General features: G+C 39.9%; 1 protein-coding gene across 1 annotated transcript in view; it reads left to right on the top strand.

Moving 5' to 3' along the window:
- The window catches only part of LOC102301181 (contactin-3), a 44,548-nt gene that overhangs the window by 23,126 nt on the left and 7,146 nt on the right, over positions 1-14,276 (top strand). The window contains exons 15-22 of the mRNA XM_005914988.3: positions 2,394-2,552; positions 7,474-7,623; positions 7,727-7,797; positions 8,436-8,670; positions 9,154-9,263; positions 10,678-10,864; positions 13,775-13,887; positions 14,015-14,183. Of these exons, the coding sequence (XP_005915050.1) occupies positions 2,394-2,552; positions 7,474-7,623; positions 7,727-7,797; positions 8,436-8,670; positions 9,154-9,263; positions 10,678-10,864; positions 13,775-13,887; positions 14,015-14,183 (1,194 nt within the window). The remainder of the gene's footprint in view (positions 1-2,393; positions 2,553-7,473; positions 7,624-7,726; positions 7,798-8,435; positions 8,671-9,153; positions 9,264-10,677; positions 10,865-13,774; positions 13,888-14,014; positions 14,184-14,276) is intronic.

Genomic DNA, 14,276 nt, shown 5'->3' with positions numbered 1-14,276 from the left:
AGACAGGCTGCTGACAGGCAGAGTGAGAACAGTGTCTCCGGGCTAATTGGGCAAAAGTAGTGAGTTGAAATTGAGAAAGAGCTGAGTTTGACAGCGTGGGAAAATGAAAGTGACAAAAAAAATAGTAGTAATAGTCCAAATCAGTAAGGAGGAGCAGAGGCTCCCTTATTGAACTTATAAAAAAGATTATTTCGCATTACATTTGAAATGTAGCACAGTTCTTTTTTTTTTAATCATTCAAAGAGGCAATTAAAGAATAAGAACCTCATTATTTAAATAAAATTCACAACTAAATGCACTGTCTGCCACCTCTCATCTTCCCAGAGAAATTGTCCTTGTCTGTCCCTGATTTTAATTGAACTAATTTGTCTAAAGACACTGTCCCATGTTGTGAGCAATATTTAAAGCATCGGGTAGACTGAATCTGCTGTTTGGTTTTGTTTTTATGTTTTTTTAAAGAGTTTTTTCTTCCAATTTAAATTCACTCCCCTTTCTTTTGCGAAGGATGCCGAAATGTTAGAGATAAATAGCTCAAAACCTTGACAAATAAGATCAAACCATTCTGCGTGGCTGTATAATTTAAGAGGAAGGTGAGGAAACATGAAAGCGCAGCCAGCTTCCCCCAGTGGCTGCATTTGCATGTTCTTAAAAAAAAAAAGAAAAATCTATTTTAATGTTAAGACAAACAACAGCAAGACATCTCCTTTCACCGGGATTCTGCAGCAGCACGCATGGCCGTTTACGATCGTGGTAACAGTGATCGTTGCCGTTACTGGCATCAAACATATTGTTACAATCATGTATATTAGTCAGCTCGATAATTTTGCAGGGTGTTATTTACAATGGGGTTTCGCTCCTTTCCTCTCGCAGCGCTGAAGGTCAATGATAATCGCTCCTGACACAAAGACTCTTGAGTGATCATCTGGGTTCTTGTTTTTCACAATGGGTGTGGAAAAAACCCTGTTTTAGAGAAGGTCACAATATAAGGATAATATCACAGTCATTAGCATTCGAACCACTTGGGGAACACTTGTGCTTGTTTGACAGCTGCACCACCACCATCATCATCATTATCCCGAGAGATAGTTTTTAGGGAAATACAACTCATGACAGTCAATGTAACACTTCAGAACGATGTGTTTTCACACTGGCATTTCGACCCGCTTATGATATGCTCTTGTTTAGTTCTGGCACGTGTTGCAGCACATTTTGAGAATTTGGGAAATATTTGGTTGGGATCGGAATAATATCGCCAGTGTCAGTAAATACAGCCGGTTATTAATTTTCCCTCAGACAAGTTCACAATGAAAGCTCAGATAGTCTGTCCATATTAATAACAGATTATTTGAACACCCTCGAGACACTGACAGGAGCCTCTTGCCTCAGCCAATGAAATGTAATTAAGAGGATAAGGAATTGATCTTTGATTGTGTGTCCTATTAATATGTATTAATGAGGCCAGTGTATTAAAGTTGCTTTTTTTTTCATCAATAGCCACTAATGAGTTTTACAGAGATCAATATCTCTAAAGCCACAGTTTTAAGGCCAAATGTATGAGGGCAGTAACGTCCAAGGCTTCAGTAAACAAAAGGATGTCGCTCAGCAGTTACTTGCTCAGCTTAATCCAATATATCCTTGCATGCATACATAGACATATACATACATGCTGCAGGAGATATGAAAACAAAAGGATTTGTGCTTCCAGACAATTGATTGTTTACTAAAATAATCATGCTACACTTTAATAATTAGTATATTTTGCTTCAGATTAGAAACCACTTCAGAGCTGGTGGGGAGTGCGAGCAGAGCAAGGGGCGTTATTATTCTGCGGTCTATCTCACAGCTCTCTAGTGGTCTATTATTTCTGATGAGCTGACACCTTCATTAGAATAGGAACCCGCAGATGAAACTAAAGTAAAACATCACACCGCTTAATTGGTGGGATAATAAAAATAAATGATAAAACTCTGTTTCCTTGGGGCTGTGAGGCCCCTTTTTCATCTTTTACCTTTTAATTTGACTCCCTGCATCCACTTAGGTCTGCTGTTTCATCGATCAATTACCGGGAGGATTACGGGGAAAGGGAAGGATTACAAGTTGGGTGAATATTGGAGAATAAATCTTGAATTAACTTTTAATACTTTGTGAAGGGCATTACATCTTCTCAGCTGAAAGCTTTTTTCAGAATGTTCTCTCGCTGATGTTGATTGAAAGATATGAAGGCTATATAGCGATATCATTTTGGCCGGCGCATGTGTGTGTGTGCTTTTCCTTTATATGCCACTAAATGTCATGTTTTCCTTGCAAAACGTGCGAGTATACTATTCTGTAGCGTCGTCTGTGCCTCTGCATGTGCGAATACCTCACAATATCTGTTCTTGTGATTGAGCCAGGCCCTCCCAGCCCTCCAGACTCAGTGACGGTGGAGGAGGTGACAGACAGTACAGCCCAGCTGGCGTGGAGCCCCGGCAGAGACAACGGCAGCCCCATCACCAATTACCTCATTCAAACCCGAACTCCCTTCACTGTGGGCTGGCAGAGGGTTAACACAGGTGACACAGTACTTGACGATAAATTTTCATCTTATAGCACATGAGATATTATTCAGATAATTCACAGATGTCCACAGGGAAATGCTGTTATTTCTCTTCCCCTGTTGGCAGGTGGGTCAGTGTATGGGGTCAGCTAGAAAAAAGGGTAGAGATGGTGCAGATTCATGTTCTTACTCAAGACAGTGAAAGGTCCTTCTTGCTGCTGTACTGTGCAAAAGTGTTGAGCGATCACTGATTCTTTCATATGTTGTTGAGAAAATTGGAAACATATATGAAAATATAAGTGTCATGGCTGTGTGCAGGCAGGAGAAGGACCCAAACGCAAAACTCACCACATAGGAATTAAACCCAAAAAGCTGCTTTATTGCAGAATGGCACAAAAACTATAACAACACTAAACAGGGACATGGATAACGAAAACAGGGACATGGATAACGAAAACACAGCCATGAGGGAGACTACAACACTGACAAAGACACAGGGCTTAAATATACTGAGGGATAACGAGGGAATGAGACACAGAAGGAGAGCACAGCTGGGAGTAATCAGGCTGGACGAGACAAGGGAAGCAAAACTAGAAACACTGAGATGAGACACGGACCTTCAAAGTAAAACAGGAAACACACTGACTGAACTCTAGACATGTAAACTTAACAGCAACTGGGGAGACAGAACATAGGAACCTTAAACATGGTACAGAAAGGCACAGTAGACACAACGTGGAACACAGGGAAGCCATATTACAAAACCTAAGAAATAAACTATGATAACCATAACTGAAACCTGGGGAAATAACAAACACAGTACAACAAAGGACTCAAAACATAAACCATAATATAAAAACACAAGAACTCAAAAAGCTGGGTCAGAACGACCCAGAACCGTGACAATAAGACAGTTTGTACAACTCTAATGAGCTTAAAAGTTGATATCTGGTATGATCGCCTCTCATAGGCAAACCTTCTTGTCATTTCTTTAAGTAGTCTCCAGGAATAGCTCTTCCGGCTTCTTGAAGGACATTCAAAGCTCTTCTTTGCATGTTAGATACCTTTAGATGATACCACACTTGCTTCACTGTTGGGGTTCTGAGGAGACCAGTCCATAAATGATATTGTTTCATTGTGTGTTTTTCAATCCAGGTATGATTTTTCCTGCAATGGCAACTGCAAAAAGCCAATCAGCTTTCCAAGTGGTATTACATGGTGACTCAAAATTTTACTTTTCTCTGTTTATAATTCAATTAATTTTTGACAAGATCGCCAACCCCACTGGCTAAAATAAAGCCCCAAACCGTGACAGAGCCTCTGCTGTGTTTTGCAGATGGCTATAGACACTCACTGTTGACGTCCTTCTTACCCATCGATGACAATTTGAACCTAAAATGTCAAATTTGGACCTGCAAAGTCTCAATAAGACCTGTAGGGACGCCTCCAGAATTTTTTCATAGGAGTGGCCATATGGGAGCCATTAAAAATATTGGGGTGGCACACCAAAAACAAAATTTCCAGTTTTATTATGCTGTTGTCAAATATAGACAAAGGAAGAATTATATGCCTGGTTAGTTTCCTGCTGTTAAAGTTGATATCACTGAAAATAGGTACATAAGAAACCCATATGAGATTTTGAAGTCCATAATAATCTGTTTTAACTGATTGATTGATTTACTGACTAGAAGTCCCAACCACTGCTTTAATGATTCTCAACAGAGCTGAGCAGATGTAGATTAAGATTCACACTCCAAGAATGGAGTTAAGTTTAAGAGCAAACTTGTTCAGGAAAGACAAATAAGTATTAGATCACGTAAGAGTGTGAACTGTTGTTGATGTACCAGTGATCTGTGCAGGGATTGGCACCAGCTTTGCTGCAACCTGATATCATCATCATCATCATCATCATAGTTTATTTATATAGCACTTTAAAAACACACAACGCTGACCAAAGTGCTGAACAGTAGAAATATAAGAGATACAGTAAGAATAATATCTCAGTGAATCAAATACCTGTAAATAATATTTTAAACAATTACTATTGTACTATTACTATCACACAGTCACTTGGGTCACTAGTTCTTTCTCTAGAAATAAGACTTTCAAACACCACAGAGACCTTCATGTGTTTGAAAACCAACTATTTACTGCTACAAAACAAAATCATCTGGACTAATCAGATGGATCAGCTGAAGGGCAGGATGCATCTCTCAGGTCTATCAGCTGGTGGATTTTTTTTCCTATTTCTTAAGGGCATGATTTTCAGATACTGTTCGTCTGCTGTAGATAGTTTCTTAGGCCTGTCACTTCTTCTGTCTTCCACTTGTCCTTTTAAGGACACTGCACACCACGTTGAGATATGCCAAGTTTTCAGCTAATAGCACTTTGGGAATCACCTTGTTGCTGCAAAAAATATGATTTGATGCCTGTCAAACTGTTATCTTTGGCATTTTTTGGAGATTCAACTAAAGAAATTAGAACAAATTATGTGTTCTTATGACAGTCTGTTGGTAACAAATTTCCAAGTTGTCTGTAGAACACTGGTTCATCCCTTGATTTAGGTGGCTTTCTATGCTAGTGATAAGTGTCTTAACAAACAAAAAAACATATATATGGTCAGGTGCAAGGTCTGAACTAAAAAAGAGTGAAAAATCTGCCAGTGTCCGGTGGAGAACTTTGAAATCCTGGGGAACTGTTGTTCAAGGCCACTTTAAAAATAACAAGAAAATCTGGCTACTTAGGAAAAATATAAAGAGATGAGGCTTATTTTGGTGGCTCCATATTTTTTTTCATTATTACTTTTTCATTTTAGCCACTTCGATGACCTTCTGTGTACTCATGCTAAGTCAACACCAGCGTCCTTTTCATCTTTTCAAGTCAAGTCTGTTTTTTGTCACAGCTTGGTCCTGAAGCATCTACACAAGCCTAATTTCTACTCCCATCCACAGCCATGAATGGATGAAAACATCATTTGCATATAAAATTGCCATTTCCACCAGAAGTTATTGGACATAGCAAAGAAACAAAACAGCAAACAAGCAATTTCACTGAATGTGAAACTGAGACACTCATCTGAGAAGTGGAGAAAAGGGAATGTGTTTTATTTGGTACCCTCAGCTTTGGAAATACAAACAGAATCAAACCCACTGAATGGGAAAAAAGAACTGAAGCTATCAACTCTGTTAAGTTCAGAGTAAAAGGACCCTAGCAGAAAATAAACAAAGAAAGAAAGGACCAGAGGCAAGAGGAGTTTGGAGAAAGACAGACAGTCATTACGCACAGCTGCAGCTTTTTCCTAAGGTTTTCAAAATGTAACACTCAAAAAATGTTCTTCACCCTCAGTAAACATGAAGCAATAATTTTGATTAAAATGCAACTGAGATGCACAAAACGAAAGGTTTATTCATTAAGGTATAAACTCAATGCATTGCAATCAAGTAAATTTCATTAATCCATTAAATGACACATTTTACATTGTACTTATGTGGGAAAACGTAAACATAGGTGCACATGCTGTAATTTTTTATTCGTCTCTTATAAATGTGAGTTTATATGAAAAAGGCAAATACCAGGCTTTTTCTGCATTCTTAATGATCTGGGTCCAGGTGTCTAGAAAAGGTTGAATGCATATACTGCAGTTGTTTTTATTAGTTTACTTAAAAAGGGTAAGGCTCATAATAATAAACAGTATAAATAATAACAGTTATAGTAACAATAAATCAGCTGGGGTGAGCATAAAGGCAGATTTTTACCAGTCATGGCAGATGGCCGGCCCTTCCTGCGCCTGGGTCGGCTGGAGGTTTCTTCCTGTTAAAAGGGAGTTCTTCCTTCCCACTGTCAACTAGTGCTTGCTCATAGGGGATCGTTGCATGTGTGAGGCTTTTTTTGAGACAATTGAGTTTAACTTAAAAGTATATTGTACAGATTTTATATAGAAAAGTTTGACCTAAATGAGAAAGTAGGAGTTGCTTCACGGTAAAATTCCTGTAATCAAATTTTTACCAATCCTGCAACTGTTTGTTACAAAAAAGGGGCATGATGAATTGACGAAGTCAAATGCTGATCACAGAACTTTCTGAGCACTACAGAGCTTGTTCTGGTTTTCTGGACTGCACCTGTTTTGGTTCCCTGTTATTGGTTTTATCCAATCTCATTATGGCTAAAACAGTCCTGTAATTTAAGTAAAAACGGTGTAAAGGCTGCATTTCACAAAAAAACAACTGCTTGGTTAATGCGGTGGGGAAAAAAATCACATCTAAAAAGCTTAGATGTTTCCCTCCGGAATTAGCTGAGAGCAAAGCAAAGCTAAAAGGAGAGAAAACACTGGAGATCAACACAACTGAGAAATCACTTATGATATCTAACATTGGCCTGTATGTGCTGGAGGTGTACATTGGCAGCTGTTTGCTGAGAAGCTGCGTTAGGCTGGCGACCTGTCCAGAATGTACCCCGCCTCTCGCCCTAGCGTAGCTCAGATAGGCTCCAGACCCCTGACAAGGATAAGACGAAAAGAATGAATGGATAGATGGACATTTGAAAACACCACAACGAGTCAGCTTTTTCACTGTAGCTGTTTGTGCTGTACCGAAGTAGCGAACAAATGTCATTGCACGTTTCAAGCCAATGGCTGTAGGTTTTTTATTGGCATTTCATTGGATCCCTCAGTGTTACTATCAAGGAAGACGCCGCTGTACACAGCAGGGCTGACAGTTAAACCATTTACTGTCCTTTGTCCGAAATCCGCTATCCTCCAGCCACCTTCTACAGTCATGACTCAAAACCAGCTTGCATTCAACACTTTATTGACCAGGCTACGCTGCTTAAACAGTGTATGTGTGCATAATTGTTCTCTTGCTTTAGTTGTAGCTGTTCACTTGTATACATGTAGGCTCTTGCAATGACCTTCCGTCTGCAATGTTTTCTTTTATTCTTAGTCCCGGAGATAATCGATGGGAACACACTGACAGCCACCGTGGTGGACCTCAATGCCTGGGTTGAATATGACTTTCGGGTACTGGCAAAAAACAGCGTTGGTGTCGGAGAACCCAGCCCAGTGTCTGTGAAGACCAGGACAGAGGATGCAGGTACAGCGTATTGATTTCCCTTTTTGTGCTATAACTTGCCTTTATGCGGCTTTATATATATGTGTTTTTATACTGAAATGTGATCATGGTCTGTGTTTTGTAGTTCCAGATGCAGTGCCAGGTGATGTGGGTGGAGGTGGTGGAAGCAGATATGAACTGGTTATCACGTGGGAGGTAAATCATCAGTCTTATGCTCTAGTCTGTTATTCAAAGTGCCCGGAGTCAGTGTCGTTTTCATCTTAAACAAGGTTCTAAATATTCCTCGCTAAACCAAAGCACCTGCTCTGTTTTGCTTGTGGGTGTCATAAATTTGGGGTCAATGGGAGTCTGTCGTCGCTGTAATTTCTCAAATTGCTTGCATGTAAGGCAGCAGCAGCGTATACAACAGAGAAGTAAATCTGACAGATATTCTCATTTGTGAGTCTCGGATCTGTGATGAATTACTGTTCAGACTAATCTACAATGCTCAAATATAGCAGTAAGGAGTCGAATGGAAGAATAACAGTGCTGGCATTGTACAAGTCATTACTTTCTGTGTTATCTCATCATTGGAGATTTCCCATTTCATTATATACAGAATAACTTTTCATTTTAAAAGCTGCGCGGATGCTCGGTAATGAGCGCAGGTTTTTAAAATGGCATTTTTACTGCTCCTTTTATTTCATCAGGTGGGTTGCAAAAGCAATTTGTGGGTCATGCACTTTTTTTGACATTATGAGAGACGGTGGTGACTGCGTGAGCCCGGCGGTGGTGTGAACGTGAGTGGTTTGTATATGTTTTAATATCACTATAGTTTTGTGTTTCACTCTCAGCCTGTTCCCGAAGAACTACAGAATGGTGAGAGCTTTGGTTACATCATCGCTTTCCGCGCCTTCGGAGAAGCTAGCTGGACTCACGTGGCCACCTCCGCCCCTGGCGCGTCGCGCTACGTGTACCGCAACGACAGCATCGCGCCCTTCTCTCCGTTTCACGTTAAGGTTGGCACTTACAACAGCAAAGGACAGGGTCCCTTCAGCCCCGTGGTCACCATCTACTCTGCGGAGACAGGTAAAAGGGTGGACGTGAGTGGAATCTGAGCAAAGCCCCCAAAGTAGATTTTTTTGTTTTTTTATCGGATTGGATTAAAACTGCTCGGTAGATAAAAACACACGCAGAAAAATAAATCTGCAGAAATATCTTTATGTGGACGAGGTACAAAGTCATGGGAACACATTTATGTACGAACCAGCAGATTGCCTTCAAATATCACCGCTGTATTAAAATGCTGCGCCACAGTAAAAACTGGTTGGCATTTAGATCTGTGCTACCTCTCAGTATGCTGAAGGGTGTGGGGTGGGGGGGGGGGGTGTCTCTGTGTGTAGTGTAGTGTTAGTCAATTTACCAGCAGCACCTGTGTGTGATGATTCATCTGAGTAGAGATCAAAAGAATGCGCACAGTTATAAATGTAAAAATTGAAGAGATTTGTTCTGCTCGTTTCTGTGCTTTTGGAAGACGGCGGCACAGCTCAGTCTCCCGTTGTCTGTTTTCAGAGCCAAGTGAGAAGCCAGCGGGAGTTAGGGCCAGAAGTGTCTCAGCCTCTGAGATTGAGGTGAATTGGCAGGCTCTCTCCTTCATCCCTGAAAGGGTTCTGGGCTATGAGGTACATTTTACTCTTTTAAATGGAAATAGAAATCACACACACATTCTCACAAGCAACACGATTCAAATGCTCACCATCAACCCCTGTTGTACCTCAAAACCATCACTTCCAAACTCTGCGTCGCCATGGAAATGGCTGTTTCACTTGGCCGACTGTTATTGCCAAAATTATACAGCTCTTTGTGGCAACACAACAGGAAAACATGTCAGAGCGTTTTCAAGAGAACAAAAGAAAATTGCCTGGCCACATGCCTTTTCATGTTGCTGTCATTCATGGGATATCATGATAGCAATATCGGGCCTTGTGTCACGGCACTGGGAAATGCTACACTGGAAATGCATGGAGCACAGCACAGCAACAACACGGGTCTAGATGTGGTGTGTTTTTACTTTCCTCTGAGTAAAACATTAAATTGTTACACTTCAAACCAGGAACTGCTGATTTCATCCCTTCTTACCTTTAAAACTAGGACACCCTGATTGCCTCGTCCACATACCTCTGATGGAATAATCAGGATGATCAAAGGGCTTTAATGAAAGATGTTGTTATTCTTTTGCTCAATAAAGTCAAAGTTGTTTCCATAACTCCATCTGCGAAAGTAGATTTCTTTTTTTACTCTTTTTTTTTTGTTGCTGTTTATATCTGAGCTGCTTCTATGATATTAGACACTGAATAATGATGACGGAAAAGTGAATGACTGCTTAAAAAGGATTTCATTTGGGATCATTTATTTCCAGGCTAATGGTTTGGATAATAACAAAAATCTCTTACGTTTATTTTAAATACATTTTGCTGGCACTCGATCTGTAGCATAACTGTTTAAAAGCCATTTTTAATCAGGCAGCTTTCCATTAAAGAAAAGAATATTGCCACATTACAAAGCCATGAGGTATTGTTGAAACAATTAGATAGTCAAGCAACAATCAAAAGAATTGATTGGCAATTTAATATCAATGAATAGTTTCAGTCATTAAGTACAGAGGCTTTATAGTTCCCTGCTCCACACTTGGGAGTATTTGCTGCTTTTCTCTTTTTGGTGTTTGCTAGCAGCAAAAACACTTTTACACTGAATATTTTTATTATTTTTTGGCAATTAATATATGCTAATTAATCAGCGAGGAGACTAATCATTCATCTATGTTTGAATGTATGTACATTTTAAACCATTTCTAGGAGCTGTAAGGATTTGTAATGTGAGATATCAAATATCTCACATTACAATCATCATTACAATCATTACAATCAAAGCCTTTTATTTAAAATTTCACAGTTCTTTCAAGACATCAAATGTAGCGTATTTGCAAGCATCCTTTTATGCCACATGGGCTAGAAAGCACATAAAGAATAGATGTACACATTTTGCTCCAATCCAAAGCCTTCTATCCCGAATGACGTGCTCTCTTTCTGAAAATAGGTGGCTTACTGGGAAGATGACACTAAACCAGAGACCATGGGGAAAGTTAGAGTGCCTTGGAACCAAACCTCGGCCACAGTGAGTGGCTTGGCAGGAAATACACAGTATTTCCTAACAGTCAGCGCCTTCAATACAGCAGGCACTAGCCCATTCCTCCCTGCAATCAATGTCACCACAAAAAAGCCACGTAAGTTGCGGCACACAATACTGCTGCTCAAGGGTTTGATTTTTGTGACTACACTGCTTAGAATTCAGAGGTGGAAACAGTTAGTGGTTTAATTGAAGTCTATTCTTAGCTTTTCCAATAATGCTGGGGAAATCTAGCATGTGTTGAAACGTGTCTGCATCCAAGTCCAGTAACGCAGTGCAGCGTTACAAAAACAGAATGCATGTAAAGGATAACTATGCAAATATAATAGGCTAAATCTGAGAGATTGTATTGTTGTGAAAAAATATGGTCTTTTTCACAGGAACACGTGCCAAAAAAGTTAGATCAAAAAAATATAAAAGGAAAGTCCCAGAGAGGATGTAAAGATAGGGAGGGTTTTATCACTCTGTGTAAAATTGTAAAGCCTTTGGGGATTTTATCATCGACGGGACAAAATATTAAAAGATTAAGAGAACCCAGAGAAATCTTTGTGTGCAGGGGAAGAGGGCTGAAAACCAGTTTGGATAGCGCCATGCTCTGCAGGCCCTCGGGTATCACTGCATTCAAAATAGACATGGTTCTTCACTGCATGCAAAAAATGCATGTCCACGTACATAGCGTGAGTAGCTTGTACTTCTCTATGAGCACTTAAATTCATCATGTAAATATTCCAGATTTAGCCACATAGACTCATTTTAATATGTGGTCCCTCCCAGGTTGATGGCATATTTTATCACATAGCAAATAATCGAGGCGCAGAGCTGTCGAGCAGTTGATTTTTATTTAATGCAAAAAATATAAAAAATATATCTTTCTTAGGACTGCCACCTCCCTTTATTCCCAAATGCTTGCAAAGTCTTCTTAAAAGGAGATGAAGTGGCAAACGTTGCCCTGTTGCGAATCTTTAAAAACACATTAAGTTCATAATGATCGCATATTATTCAAAAACACTAAGTCATCTCATTTACCACATTTGACATAGTAGTTTCAATTTAAAGCGGAGTATGAAGATTTGTTGAGCAGTGGTTAGAGACGTGCTGGAACACAGACTAGCAACAGTTCATGTAACAAACACAGAGTCTTCATCTCAATGCCGACAATTTCAAGTCAGCAGCAGGAGGCAGATTAGCGTGCTTAACCCGAATAAAGCTGTTTTATACACCATTAGTTTGCTTTGTACAAGAGCTGAAGCAGGTCTGATTTAATGCCCTGTGAGCAAAAGTTGCCTCCAAAAACCCCCCGAAGGAATAGCCAACATGGTTTTGTTAGCCTTTAGCTTAGTCATCAGCCTGACCCGCTTATATCTTTTCTGCTTCCAAGCACACTGCTTCCACTTGACTCTGTGCAACCGGACCTTGATCTGTCAGTCCCCTGACGAGGGCCTTGTGTCCTCAGTAGTCACAATCTGCAGGGCTTTGCCTTTATTATCCTTGGCAACTTGCATTTCCCAGGAGGTGTTACCCTCTCACTGAATTTACTAACTGCCAAAATGGGCAATGTAGTCAGGGAGTGGGGATTAAACAGATGCCACCTGCCATTTAACAGATCAGTGTAGCATCAAAATGATTTTGAAGCTGCACCTTAAAGTGAACTGGTTCCATTCTGCTTTTATCCACACTTTATTTGTACTTCCAAACTGGGCAAAGATTAGTGTCATATAATAATAGTATTTAATTCAATCTTTTTAAAGTTGTGTTATCCTTTAAGTGAAATAAAATCTTTCTTGTTCAATCTCACCAAGTTGGGGTGCTGTGTAAAATGCAAATAAAAGCAGAATGCAATGGTTAGCTAATTCCAATAAACTCATATTTAGTACAACGCAGAACATAGAAGTCATTTCAAAAGTTTAAACTGAAAAAGTATTAGCTCATTTTGAATTTGACAGCAGAAATAAGTCTCAAAAAAGTTGTAACGGGGCCATGTTTAGTACTGTGTAGCATCCAGTCTTCTTTTAACAGCAATCCATGAATTTTTTGGGAGCTGAGGAGAGAAGCTGCTGGACTGATGTTGTTCTATTCTTGTCTGATATAAGATTCGTGGTGCTCAACACTTCTGGGTCTTGTTTGTCGCATATTTCATTTCCGGTTGTACTAGATGGGCACTAAACGCAGCCCCATACCATCACTGATCATCCCTCTCCTTTTTAATCTGGGGACGTAGTGTCCGTGTTTTGCAGAAAGATTTTCGGGTTTCAATTTGTCTCACCACAGAACAGTTTTCCAGGGAAGATGCTTCTGGATCGTGTTCACATACAGCTTCTTTGCACGATAAAGCTTTAACCTGCACAGCAAACTGTGCTCACAGACAATTTCTGGAAGTGTTCCTGAGCCCATGCTGTGATTTCCATGACTAAATCATGCCTGATTTTAGTGCAGCGTTGCCTGAGGGCACGAAGATCACGTGCATGCAGCGTTGATTTTTGTCCTTATCCTTTGCGCACAGAGATTTCTTCAGATTCCCCGAATCTTTCATGACATCATGTACTGCAGATGATGAGATTTTCAAAGTCCTAACAATTTGACAAACATCATTCTGAAATTGTTCCACAATTTGCAGACACACTTTTTTCCCAGATCAGTGAACCTCTGTCCATCTTTACTTTAGAGGAGCTCTGCCTCTTTAAAATGCTCCTTTTATACCCGGTCATGTCACTGACCTGCTGCTCATAAACCTGTTTAGTGGTTTCTTTTTAATATCACTTACTTTCCCAACTTTGATGTGATGTGTTGTTGCTATCAAATTCAAAATGAGCTATTATATTTTATGAAATATTAAAATGTCTCAGTTTAATTATCGGTTATGTTTGCCTTGTTTTATTGTGAATACACTATTGGTTTTCATTTATATTTTATACAGTGTCCCAAATTTTTGAAATTGGGATTATACACCAATGTGACACTAATGTTTCTGCAGTGATATAAAATTGTTAATAATTTTTATATCACGCAGCACCTTCCCAGCCGCCAATGAATGTGGGATGGAACCTAATGGGCTCTCAGCTGTCTGTTTACTGGGAACCTGTGGTGGCAATGGAATCAGAATCAGAAGTTTTGGGCTATCAAGTGAGTTTTACTTTCTCAGTTGCTTTCACGGGAACTTGGTACACTGGGTAACCACGAAGCTTATGCGTTTGAAGTTGTCATGGTGTTAGAAAACATATTTGCAACCTTGTTTGTGTTCCCCTTTCAGCTGTCATACCATAGGCAGCGACACAAAGAGGAAATCACACTCACAACGGTCAATGCAACAGCAGAGCTGACCCTCCCTGAGGACGATGAGGAGTACATCATCTTTGTGCAGACACTGAGTGAAGGAGGATTAGGGCCGGCATCAGATCCCATACGAATCCACCAGCTAAGTAAGCTCGGTGTTCATGTTTTGTGAAGTTGCAGTGGTTAAATGGTCAAAAACGGAAGGCTGAAAGAATAATTTGAGTTTTCCTCGTGCCCTT

This window comes from Haplochromis burtoni, unplaced genomic scaffold (genome assembly GCF_018398535.1).
Source record: "Haplochromis burtoni strain Fernald_Lab_line unplaced genomic scaffold, NCSU_Asbu1 Contig_9, whole genome shotgun sequence".
In the NCBI taxonomy this organism is placed as follows: Eukaryota; Metazoa; Chordata; class Actinopteri; order Cichliformes; family Cichlidae; genus Haplochromis; species Haplochromis burtoni.
The sequence above is the reverse complement of the archived record's forward strand: the minus strand, read 5'-3'. Positions and strand labels throughout refer to the sequence as shown.